This window comes from Onychostoma macrolepis, chromosome 07 (genome assembly GCF_012432095.1).
Source record: "Onychostoma macrolepis isolate SWU-2019 chromosome 07, ASM1243209v1, whole genome shotgun sequence".
Classification (NCBI taxonomy): Eukaryota; Metazoa; Chordata; class Actinopteri; order Cypriniformes; family Cyprinidae; genus Onychostoma; species Onychostoma macrolepis.
In genome coordinates, this window is record NC_081161.1 from 47,845,005 (window position 1) to 47,858,185 (window position 13,181).

The following is a 13,181-nucleotide window of genomic DNA, read 5'->3' on the forward strand; positions in this document are numbered from 1 at the left end:
GTTTAAGGAAAACAAAAACAAAAAAGATAATAAAAAATAATACTTAATCTATATCTTTGACTAAATTCTATTATAAAAATGTGTTTTTATTTTAAGTTGTTTCGATGTCCGACATTGTAACTTTATTTAAACACCCGGAAGCACAAAAGGCACCGTAAAGCAGCGAGAGCTCGCGCAGCCAGAAATCCCGCAAAAATCCACCGTAAAATGCCGATAAAAATCGCAGAAACTAACGGACGGTGATCAATGATGGCGCTTTAATCGTTTTAGCGACGGACCTGCGGGAATCCAGCGAGTTTATCCTTCATATTTATTGAGTTTGACAGCAGACTGCGACGGAACCGAGCCAGAGCCGCGTTTGTGCGCCGAGATGCCGAGCAAAAAGAAGAAATACAACGCCAGATTCCCTCCGGTGAGCCCCGACACACCTCACATCACACAGCCGAGCAAACACACGAGCTTCTGATCAACGTTATGCGCTTTAGATGAGCGAACACGAGAGAAGTTCGCGACAGAAACGCGCGCTCGGTTAACGTTAGTCAGTTAGCCGCTAGCTCGCTAAAACCGGTGTGTTTGCGGTGAATCCGCTTTAATCTGCGGTTTAATCTGACTCAGTCTATCAGTCTATGACGTGAGGGAGTGTTTTCCTTCATATTTACTCGATAAGAGTCTTTTAGTGAGGGTTGCTGTAGAGATTTGCTCATCAGGAGGGTTAGCATGAATGCTAGCTAACCTCCTCTCTCTCTCTCTCTCTCTCTCTCTCTCTCTTTCTGTGTTGTACTGTTGATCCAATCTGATGTTTAACAGTATGTTCAAACTCGATTTAGTGTGAAAACACTTCAGATCCATCCTTCAGCTGATCTGGTTTAGACTGTGTTCACACTGGGCTCATTCAGACTGACTCCAGTTTGTTGATTTGTGATTGTGTGTCAGATACAGTCAGACATGTGCTTGTGTTGACATCAGGATGGAGACAGACTCTCACACATTTGCACATCACGCATGACTGATCTCTGCCTTACGTCTTTCACTTTTCATATAGAGATGAAGCTCGGTTTCTGCACGCCGGCGACTGAATGACTGGAGAGTCTTTGTGTTTGGTTTTGCAGGCCAGGATTAAGAAGATCATGCAGACGGATGAAGAAATCGGCAAAGTCGCCGCTGCGGTTCCTGTCATCATCTGTATCCTTTTACTCTCACTCTTTGTTGGGTTTTTTGGGCTATTTTGCTTCCACAACATGTTGTCTTGTGTATTTTAGGTTCATCAGGTTTGTAGAAGTGTCTCTGCATCAGTGTCTCAGCAATGGATGCTCTGCAGTGAATGGGTGCCGTCAGAATGAGAGTCTGATAAAAACATCACAATAATCCACAGCACTCCAGTCCATCAGTTAACATCTGGAGAAGACACATCCAGCATTAAGACACTTCTAACTAAACTATTTCACTGGAGGAAGCATTACTATGGATTATAGACTCAATGTATTTGAGTTTAAAACGTCTTAATGCAGGATGTGTTTCAGGTTTTGTCTTCTCCAGATGTTAACTGATGGACTGCAGTGCTGTGGATTATTGTGATGTTTTTATCAGACTCTCATTCTGACGGCACCCATTCACTGCAGAGCATCCATTGCTGAGACACTGATGCAGAGACACATTTCTACAAACCTGATGAAGAAACACACTCGTCCTGATCTCTGATGATCTGAGCGTGAGCAGTCCATAATCCATCATAACTCTTCTTCCAGTGAAAAAGTGCGTCTGCTGTTGTCTCTCACATCAACATCCAGCCACATACTTGTTTTGTCTGGTAAACGCTGCTTGATCTGAGCAGATTTCTCTCCTGATTCAGAGCAGTAAAGCGTCTGTGAGCTGCATGGATGTAGAAGTGTGTGTTGGTGTGTTCTCAGTGTCTGCTCTTTCCTTGACCGTGATCTGAGCTCGTGCTCTGGAGCTGTTCCTGGAGTCGCTCCTGACCAAAGCGTGTCACGTCACACAGTCACGCAACGCCAAAACCATGACCACCTCACACCTGTGAGTCACAGCTGTCATCCGTGTGTCGTTCCAGCCGCTCGCTGGCCCGGTTCCTCATGTGTGTGTGTGTGTGTGTGCGCAGGAAGCAGTGCATTGAGCTGGAGCAGCAGTTTGACTTCCTCAAGGATCTGGTGGCGGCGGTTCCTGACATGCAGGGCGAGGGAGAGGAGAACCACACGGAGGGAGAGAAGATCCCGCGCAGGTCAGGAGTGTGTGAGCGAGAGCGCGAGTGTGTTCTAGTGTGTGAGCGTGCGTGTGTGTGTGTGTGTGTGAGCGTGTGTGTGTGTGTGTGTGAGCGAGAGCGCGAGTGTGTGTATGTGAGCGCGAGTGTGTGAGCGTGTGTGTGAGCGAGCGAGTGTGTGCTAGTGTGAGTGTGTGCTAGTGTGAGTGTGTGCTAGTGTGAGTGTGTGCTAGTGTGAGTGTGTGCTAGTGTGCAAGAGTGTGTGCTAGTGTGCAAGAGTGTGTGCTAGTGTGCAAGAGTGTGTGCTAGTGTGCAAGAGTGTGTGCTAGTGTGCAAGAGTGTGTGCTAGTGTGCAAGAGTGTGTGCTAGTGTGCAAGAGTGTGTGCTAGTGTGCAAGAGTGTGTGCTAGTGTGCAAGAGTGTGTGAGCGTGTGCAAGAGTGTGTGTGAGCGTGTGCGAGTGAGTGTGTTCTAGTGTGAGAGAGCGCTAGTGTGTGCCTGTGTGAGCGTGTGTGTGCGTGGTTTCACAGCTGAAGTGAGAGTGTGTGTGTGTGTGTGAGTGTGAGTGTGTGCTAGTGTGAGTGTGCTAGTGTGCAAGAGTGTGCTAGTGTGCAAGAGTGTGTGCTAGTGTGAGTGTGTGCTAGTGTGTGAGTGTGAGTGTGTGCTAGTGTGAGTGTGCTAGTGTGAGTGTGCTAGTGTGAGTGTGCTAGTGTGAGTGTGTGTGTGTGTGTGGCGTGTGTGCGTGGTTTCACAGCTGAAGTGAGAGAGTGTGTGTGTGTGAGTGTGTGCTAGTGTGCAAGAGTGTGTGGCGTGTGTGTGCGTGGTTTCACAGCTGAAGTGAGAGTGTGTGTGTGTGAGCGTGTGAGTGAGTGTGTTCTAGTGTGAGAGCGCTAGTGTGTGCCTGTGTGAGCGTGTGTGTGCGTGGTTTCACAGCTGAAGTGAGAGTGTGTGTGTGTGTGAGTGTGAGCGTGAGCGAGTGTGCGCCTGTGTGAGCGTGTGTGTGCGTGGTTTCACAGCTGAAGTGAGAGAGAGTGTGTGTGTGTGTGTGAGCGAGCGAGTGTGAGAGTGAGTGTGTGCTAGTGTGAGAGAGCGCTAGTGTGTGAGTGTGAGCGTGAGCGAGTGTGCGCCTGTGTGAGCGTGTGTGTGCGTGGTTTCACAGCTGAAGTGAGAGAGTGTGTGTGTGTGTGTGTGTGTGTGTGTGTTAGGGGTGTAAATTGGATGGTTCATCACAATATGATACGATATTGATTCTCATACCCAGCGATATGATATTTGCCGATATCTCAAAAAATGATATGATACAATATGATTCGATTTGATACAGGAGTATATAGATTGATATTATATACCTATTTAAATGCAATTTGATGATATTATATACCTATTTAAATTCTATTTTAATTCACAAATGCAACCAAAATATATAACACGAACCTTTATCTGACATTTTTACATCATGTACCTCAATCGGGACATTCACAACAACAACAACAAAATAGGCCTACATTTTTAATAATTAAGAAAATAAACAATTCTGGCTGCTATGGGCTCAGTGCTGAAAAATCTTTTCTACAGATAACCGAATTACAAGCAATAGCAGAAAATAAATACAACAGAACAAAGACACAAGTTCAACAAACAGTGCTTTTCAGGTTTTTCAGATCAGTCTAAAAGACATTTCCAGGTGTGCAGCAGAAATAAATCAAATGTGAAATAACTGCATCTTCGCTGTATAAATTGAATATAAATGAGCCATTTTTGATGTTACAAAGGTTATTTAGTCAGGAGCAGTGAGCACTTGTTTTCTTTGACAGGATTAGATTTATAATTAGTGTGCTTTCACTTTAAGAAAGAAAGCACAGATGTAATATACTGATACGTTTTCTTTCTCAACTGTTTACGTTAAGACATACGCCTTACTGACCGTTTACTAGGATATTCGCCAAAACACGTGTTTTGATGTAATTTTGTCTGTATTTATTCATCCATGCACAAAAAAGCGGAAGAGAGCTCAATTTAGTATTCGTGCGGTGTAAACTCTGTCTGTGTGCGCGCGCTTCAGATGTGTGCAGAAAACATCTCACAGCGCTCGACTGATCTGCCAACAATCCCGAGCGCCTCTGTGCCTTCGGGCAGTCCTCATATCCAGCCCTGATACGGGAGTTTGAACGAGATGAATAGACGGACATTATGTGAAAATGTGGACAGTGCCAAAATAAAGGTGCCTATCTATACTACAGATATCGATGCATCGTATCATCAGACATCGTATCGATGTATTGATCCATATCGATGAATCGTTACACCCCTAGTGTGTGTGTGTGTGTGTGTGTGTGTGTGTGTGTGTGGTTTCACAGCTGAAGTGTGTGTGTGTGTGTGTGTGTGTGTGTGTGTGTGTGTGGTTTCACAGCTGAAGTGTGTGTGTGTGTGTTTCAGAGGTCGTAAGCCCGGCTCAGGACGTAAGAACGGTGGCGCTGGAGCCAAAGGCAAAGACAAGAAACTCTCTGGCACCGAATCGGAGCAAGAGGTAAATGAGTCCTGTTCGCTGTGTAAGACTCTGTCCCACAATGAACAGCCACATCACCCTGCAGCCCAAGACCGGTCACCCACGGAAGCTAAGCCGGGTTGAGCTGGTCAGTAGCTGGATGGGAGACTCCTGGGAAAACTAGGTAGCTGCTGGAAGAGGTGTTCGTGAGGTCAGCAGGGGGCGCTCACCCTGCAGTCTGTGTGGGTCCTAACGCCCCAGTGTAGTGACGGGGACCCTATACTGACAACAAGCACCGTCCTTCGGATGAGACGTTAAACCGAGGTCCTGACTCTCTGTGGTCATTAAAAATCCCGTGGCACTCATCATGAAGAGTAGGGGTGTAACCCCGGGGTCCTGGTCAGATTCCCTCCGCTGGCCCTTATCAGTCACGGCCTCCTAATAACCCCCATCCACTGGATCGGCTCTCTCTCTCTCTCTCTCTCTCTCTCTCTCTTTACCTCCACACAAAACTGGATTAAAAATCCAACGTCTCCAAGACGCTTCAAGAAACCTCCTGCAGAGCTACAGAGCTGTTAACAGTTAGAGGCACTTGTGTAAAATGCTGTAAAATGAGGATGCTGTCAAAAATAATGTCATGAATAGATTTTCTTGATCAGTTAACTTCTATGAACTAAACTAAATCAACATTAGTTGTGAGCATCCTTTGTGTTTAAAGCAGGTTTTGTCCTCGCTGCACTCGAGCAGAGTTTCTCAGGAGCTTCGCAGGTTTCTTGAAGCAGAGACACAGTTCTTCTGGATTTAGTCTCAGTTTGTTCTGTTTCTTCATGTCACTCCAGACAGATGATGATGATCAGATCTCAAAGATATCACTGGATTATTACAATTAATGGCTAAATGAATGTTCCTCCTGACACACTACAGCAGAAGAAAGAAATAACTGACTTAAAGCCATTTTTAGCATTTTGGCCAGCAGTGTGTCACATTTTCATCGTGTGAAACATGCTGTGATTTATACTCCAAAGCAGCCTGCTCAGTGCATTTGCTGCAAAGGTTTGAATGAAAGTCATGAATGTTTGTGTTTTGTTTTGTGTTCAGGATGATTCAGAGGACAGTGAGACAGACGGAGAGGAGGACGAGGACGCGTCTCAAACCAGCACAAACACACAGCCTGCAGCTTTCTTCCACAGGTACAGCCCAAACCAGCACAGACCACATTTCTGTGCCTTTGAATTAGACCGTTTTAACACAAACTAATTAATTAATGTGGGTCATACATTAATGAAACGGGTCTCCTGCACTCATGGCATAGTGTTAGATTTGCTATTTGCATATATAATATATATATATATATATATATATATATATATATATATATATATATATATATATATACACACACACACACACACACATGTTTGTTTTTGTGAAAAGTGGGGACTCTCCATAGGCGTAATGGTTGTTATACTGTACTTACTGTATGTGCTATTGTCCTACACCAACCCTACACCTAAACCTACCCCTTACAGGAGACTGTGCATTTCAACTTTCCCCAAAAACCTCATTCTGAGTGATTTATAAGCATTTTGAAAAGTGGGGTCATGGGTCAATGTCCTGAGATGCCACCTTCACCTTGTAATACCTGCCATACCCTCGTCATTATACACATCTATATCCTGACTTTTCACAAAAACACACACACACACATATATATGTATATACACATACAGTCAAACCAAAATTTATTCCGACACCTTCGACATTTCTCACATTATCACAGTTTATTCGCTATAGTTTAGAAAATGGTAATAAAATATGAGAAGAACTGTTAAACTGCGTCAGAACAAACTGATCTTGATAAAGTCAGATAACTTTGATAGAAAGGTATGTAATGAATTCGGTTGAATATCTGTCAGCTGTTAAATTTAAGAACACAATTATATAAAACCAATTTAGCTCAACTAATTACCAAGCAGTGCTTCATTGTGTTCAGTCTGCGTGTAAAAAGATCACATTAGCAATTAAAGAAAAAACACTTCAGCAAAACACGCTCAGCTCAAAGTAATACAATAGAATCATTTTTGATCCCAAAATTTACTGGTAGTTCACCGTATGAATAATTTTTGGGTGTAATGTCACAGGACACTTTATTTTGCTCTCCTCACTTACATAAACTATAGTGTCCTGCAAAAAATATCAAAAATTATATCTGGTGTTTGTATAAAATAAACTGAAACTAATTGGATTTATTGATGACAAATATAGAACATTTTGTGTATTTAAAACCTATTCAATTTATTAGTACTGTTACAGATATCTGACCCGTTTTATTTCTGTATGTCTGACAAATATGATCACATTATTTTGTTAAAACTGTCTTGGTGAAATAATGGCAATTTTATATGTGATTGAAATCTGTTAATCTTGTGTGTGTTCAGTGGGGACGCGGCGCTGGTCTCTCCGCAGGCGTCTCTGATGGCTCTGCTCCCGGCTGGTTCTGTGCCGCTCCGGACCGAGGACGAGGACGAGGAGGACTACGACTCCTAGCTGTTCGCTCTCCTGCTCTTCTCCCACACATCCTCCAACACACACCTTTTAGGTTTTTTTAATCTTATTTTATTGAGGCTGTTTTATTGAGTCGGCGTTTCTTTCTTTTCTTTGGATGAACGGCCCCAGAAGCGAGAGCGTGTGGATCCAGCCCGTGTTTTCTTGCACTTTTCTTTGGTTCTTCTCCGTCTTCGGTCATGTTTTAAGAGCACATCACTCGCGTCTGAGGAAGTCCAGGAGATGTTTTGGTTGGTTTTAGCAGCAGATGCTCCTTGAGTTGTTTTGTAAGGGAAATGCAGAGCGAACAGTTCTGTTCTTTTGCTTTTGTGACTTGTGCTTCTGGTTTTTGTCCTTTTTAAGCTAGTTTTACGATTAAAGCTTCTCTCTTGCAGCGATTAAACTGTCTAGCGGCACTTTCATGCAGTTTTTAATTCATTCTGTTCCAGGTTGTTCATCAGATGCGTCTTTAATTGTTTCAGACACACTCTCTGTTCATTTCCCCGGGCGATGCACATTTGTATAGATGATTTCCCCTTTGTTTTATATCTTTTAGACTCTTTTAATGTTTGCTGTGAAGCTGGAGAGAGTCAGGTGACTTCTCTCATCTGTTCGCTTTTAACATTCTCTTGATTTTGTATGAGTGAAATAAACTTTGAGGTTTCAGTAATTTGCTCTTTCGATGTGCTTTCCTCCTCATGGGTCCAGTGGTCAGAAACCATTCAAACAGTGAGTTGTTACTCTATTAACCCTTGTGTGATTTCGCTGTGATCCCGAGACGGTTTCGTGTGTGTGTCTGGTTAGCCCTGAATAATCACATGAGGTTTAGTGGCACATTTGAAGAAAACGATCGTTTCTTGAGTGCTGAGGGGTTTTAATAACACAAGCATGTAGTATAGTGCTGCACACTAGAATGCACTGATTATCAGGAACTACAACCACTTGAAGTCAAATTAATGTTAAGTAAATAAAATATATAGAAACTTATTTTATTTCACCTAGTTGCTAAGATATTTCTCACTTTTAATTAAATAAAAATACTAAAACTAAATAATTAATTAAAAAAAAATAGACATACAAAAAAAACTACTACAAATTAAGGTTAAAAAATGATAGTAAAAAAAAAAAAACTGCTGCAAAATCAAGTATTATACAGATGCTTATAACCAAAACAAATTAAATTGTGTTCAATGGATGAATTTGATTTGATTGAATTTAGCTCTGTTTAAAGTACATGTTTTTTTGCTTTTTAATCATTATTCTTGATGATTCTCATTTGATTTACGAGATTGCTTTATTCACTCAAACACAAGATATTTGGGGCCAGTTTTACTAAACGGCGAATTAGCGAGAGTGTAATTCCAAACCAGTACCACTGTTCAATACCACGACTGAGGCACCGAACCCCCGGGCGCCGCAGCATGAACAGCTGCCCACTGCTGTGTGTGTGTGTGTGTGTGTGTGTGTGTGTGTGTGTGAGAGAGAGTGTGATGGGTTAAATGCAGAGCACAAGTTCTGAGTATAGGTCACCATACTTGGCCACGTCATGTCACTTATCACTGTGCATCTTTAGTAAATCCTGACAGTACTGTTTTACAGACACAAGCTGTTAGTAAAACTGGCCCCTGCTCTGGTTTCAAGAACCTCTAGCTAGGCTATATATATATACACATACACAGATGAAAAGAGAGAAATAATTAAGTATGGTTGTCTACAAAAGTATTATATATAACAATAAGGTAGAAACATATTCCACAAACTCTCACAAAAGGACAAACAGTCTTTGATGCTCGGAGGAAATGCATGATATTAAGAATTAAACCAGTGTGAACTTTAACACAATCATTTGTAGAATTTTTCATTTTAGCTGGTTAAACATCTGTTAAGCAGCTTTGTCACCCTAAAAAGTGAAATATACAGTAGCCCCTGACTGCAGAACAAAGATCCAGGGGGTTTAGGGATCAGGGGGTGGAGACGGGTGGGTTTTTGGGATCAGGGGGTGGAGACGGGTGGATTTAGGGATCAGGGGGTGGAGACGGGTGGGTTTAGGCATTAGGGGGTGGAGACGGGTGGGTTTTTGGGATCAGGGGTGGAGACGGTGGGTTTAGGCATTAGGGGTGGAGACGGTGGATTTAGGGGTGGATTTAGGATCAGGGGTGGAGACGCTGGGTTTAGGCATTAGGGGTGGAGACGGTGGGTTTAGGCATTAGGGGTGGAGACGGTGGGTTTAGGGGTGGATTTAGGGATCAGGGGGTGGAGACGGGTGGGTTTAGGGGTGGATTTAGGGATCAGGGGTGGAGACGGTGGGTTTAGGCATTAGGGGTGGAGATGGTGGGTTTAGGCATTAGGGGTGGAGACGGTGGGTTTAGGGGTGGATTTAGGGATCAGGGGGTGGAGACGGGTGGGTTTAGGGGTGGATTTAGGGATCAGGGGGTGGAGACGCTGGGTTTAGGCATTAGGGGGTGGAGACGGGTGGGTTTAGGCATTAGGGGGTGGAGACGGGTGGGTTTAGGGGTGGATTTAGGGATCAGGGGGTGGAGACGGGTGGGTTTAGGGGTGGGTTTAGGCATTAGGGGGTGGAGACGGGTGGGTTTAGGGGTGGATTTAGGGATCAGGGGTGGAGACGATGGGTTTAGGCATTAGGGGTGGAGACGGTGGGTTTAGGCATTAGGGGTGGAGACGGTGGGTTTAGGGGTGGATTTAGGATCAGGGGTGGAGACGGGTGGGTTTAGGGGTGGATTTAGGGATCAGGGGGTGGAGACGGTGGGTTTAGGCATTAGGGGTGGAGATGGTGGGTTTAGGCATCAGGGGTGGAGACGGTGGGTTTTGGGATCAGGGGTGGAGACGGGTGGGTTTTAGGATCAGGGGTGGAGACGGGTGGGTTTTAGGATCAGGGGTGGAGACGTGGGTTTAGGGGTGGGTTTAGGGATCAGGGGGTGGAGACGGTGGGTTTAGGGGTGGGTTTAGGGATCAGGGGGTGGAGACGGTGGGTTTAGGGGTGGGTTTAGGGATCAGGGGGTGGAGACGGTGGGTTTAGGCATTAGGGGGTGGAGACGGGTGGGTTTAGGTATATGTAAGTTGGGAGGAGTTGGATCTAGTTCCTATCTCGCCCCCTGGGTCTTGTGTTCTGCAGTGAGGACCATCTCGAATATGGACAAACTCAGCGATTGGGTTCAATGTCTAACCTAACCTTGGGTAGTTTATTTAACAACTATTGCTTAAAATGACTATTTTCCTTGCTTAAAATGAACCCAAAATAGGTTTTAAATAAAAAATCGGACACATAATTACTAGAGGAATCAGCAGGAAACAAAAGGTGAACATTTATTAATAACTTAAAAAATGTTTATTATTTACTTACTATTTATTCATCTTATTAATAAATGTCCATTCATTGAACATGTTAATAAATGTTTATTTCAAACCTATTTTGGGTTCATTATAGGCAAGAAATATAGTCATTTTAAGCAATAGTTGAGTTACATAAAACTACCCAGAAGGTTGGATTAGATATTTAACACAACCGCTGAGTTCGTCCATATTTCACCCAGTGCTGGGTTGTTTTTAACCCGTGTGTGTGTGTGTGTGTGTGTGTGTGTGTGTGTGTGTGTGTGTGTGTGTGTGTGTGTGTGTGTGTGTGTGTGAGCATTCAGAGCTCAGTTGTGACCGACACACTATATAAACAACTGCATCCTTCCTGCAGAAATGATGACTCAGGACTGTGTCTCTTTTCTTTAATAGTGCCAATAAATCAGACAATATATGGCCGTTTTGTTCTAGGCATCAAACGTCTCCATCCCTGACGAGATAAGACAGCATTTCTCTTTTGAAAAATGTTTAGTCAAATTAGTGTTTTGTTGAAATAATTAATTTAATGTGACATTTCAGTAAAGTAGAACAACTGAATGCTCCAGTAATCATTTTAAATAACAGCTTTGAAAACTCTTTTATTTTATTTATTATTTTTCTCCGGTGTGTGAGTGAGTATATTGTGTTTCTTCACTGTTAGCACTTTCATCTGTGGAAAATAAAACACCGTCTCATTTATGAATGTGTTTTCACACGTGTGTGATTGAGTTGGTGTGTGCACGGCTGCAGAGGGACAACCATCAAAGGCCTGGAGAACAGAAAGCTGTTAATAATAATCAGACTGATGCTCCTGAATCACACTCCTGTTCTGGTGTAAAATACAGTGACATCAGGCCTAGCCACACTAATATTTAATATTTCCCAGTGTGATTACAACAGACACTTTTAAAGGCAGCTTCTGTCACATAACAATAGGCTTTAATAATAACAATTTACAAAGTTAAAAAAAAAAAGCCTTTTTCCAGCATGTATCTGTATTTTAAATGTATTAGACTATTTAATGGCTTTTCATTAGGATTTTAACAATAAAACAATTGCAAACCTTTATTAAAAACCTTTGTTTAACCTAATTTATACAGTCATTATCAGAAACACCCAAAATAATTCCAAGTAGCTCAGATTAATATATATATATTATAATGTTTTCTTGCACTTTTCTTTGGTTCTTCTCCGTCTTCGGTCATGTTTTAAGAGCACATCACTCGCGTCTGAGGAAGTCCAGGAGATGTTTTGGTTGGTTTTAGCAGCAGATGCTCCTTGAGTTGTTTTGTAAGGAAATGCAGAGCGAACAGTTCTGTTCTTTTGCTTTTGTGACTTGTGCTTCTGGTTTTTGTCCTTTTTAAGCTAGTTTTACGATTAAAGCTTCTCTCTTGCAGCGATTAAACTGTCTAGCGGCACTTTCATGCAGTTTTTAATTCATTCTGTTCCAGGTTGTTCATCAGATGCGTCTTTAATTGTTTCAGACACACTCTCTGTTCATTTCCCCGGGCGATGCACATTTGTATAGATGATTTCCCCTTTGTTTTATATCTTTAGACTCTTTTAATGTTTGCTGTGAAGCTGGAGAGAGTCAGGTGACTTCTCTCATCTGTTCGCTTTTAACATTCTCTTGATTTTGTATGAGTGAAATAAACTTTGAGGTTTCAGTAATTTGCTCTTTCGATGTGCTTTCCTCCTCATGGGTCCAGTGGTCAGAAACCATTCAAACAGTGAGTTGTTACTCTATTAACCCTTGTGTGATTTCGCTGTGATCCCGAGACGGTTTCGTGTGTGTGTCTGGTTAGCCCTGAATAATCACATGAGGTTTAGTGGCACATTTGAAGAAAACGATCGTTTCTTGAGTGCTGAGGGGTTTTAATAACACAAGCATGTAGTATAGTGCTGCACACTAGAATGCACTGATTATCAGGAACTACAACCACTTGAAGTCAAATTAATGTTAAGTAAATAAAATATATAGAAACTTATTTTATTTCACCTAGTTGCTAAGATATTTCTCACTTTTAATTAAATAAAAATACTAAAACTAAATAATTAATTAAAAAAAAATAGACATACAAAAAAAACTACTACAAATTAAGGTTAAAAAATTATAGTAAAAAAAAAAAAACTGCTGCAAAATCAAGTATTATACAGATGCTTATAACCAAAACAAATTAAATTGTGTTCAATGGATGAATTTGATTTGATTGAATTTAGCTCTGTTTAAAGTACATGTTTTTTTGCTTTTTAATCATTATTCTTGATGATTCTCATTTGATTTACGAGATTGCTTTATTCACTCAAACACAAGATATTTGGGGCCAGTTTTACTAAACGGCGAATTAGCGAGTGTAATTCCAAACCAGTACCACTGTTCAATACCACGACTGAGGCACCGAACCCCGGGCGCCGCAGCATGAACAGCTGCCCACTGCTGTGTGTGTGTGTGTGAGAGAGAGAGTGTGATGGGTTAAATGCAGAGCACAAGTTCTGAGTATAGGTCACCATACTTGGCCACGTCATGTCACTTATCACTGTGCATCTTTAGTAAATCCTGACAGTACTGTTTTACAGACACAAGCTGTTAGTAA

General features: G+C 42.3%; 1 protein-coding gene across 2 annotated transcripts; it reads left to right on the top strand.

Annotated features, from left to right (window-relative positions):
• Positions 1-157: 157 nt before the first annotated feature.
• drap1 (DR1-associated protein 1 (negative cofactor 2 alpha)) lies at positions 158-7,910 on the top strand. 2 transcript variants are annotated; one of them, XM_058781180.1, is made up of 7 exons: positions 158-412; positions 1,043-1,182; positions 1,938-2,031; positions 2,114-2,233; positions 4,647-4,737; positions 5,794-5,885; positions 7,134-7,910. In XM_058781180.1, exons 2-7 carry the CDS (start codon positions 1,077-1,079, stop codon positions 7,240-7,242), a joined length of 612 nt encoding a protein of 203 aa, XP_058637163.1. In that variant the 5' UTR covers positions 158-412; positions 1,043-1,076; the 3' UTR covers positions 7,243-7,910. The 2 variants fall into 2 exon arrangements, with proteins under 2 accessions (XP_058637163.1, XP_058637162.1); XM_058781179.1 differs by having other exon boundaries at positions 162-412; positions 1,110-1,182.
• The last annotated feature ends 5,271 nt before the right edge of the window (positions 7,911-13,181 follow it).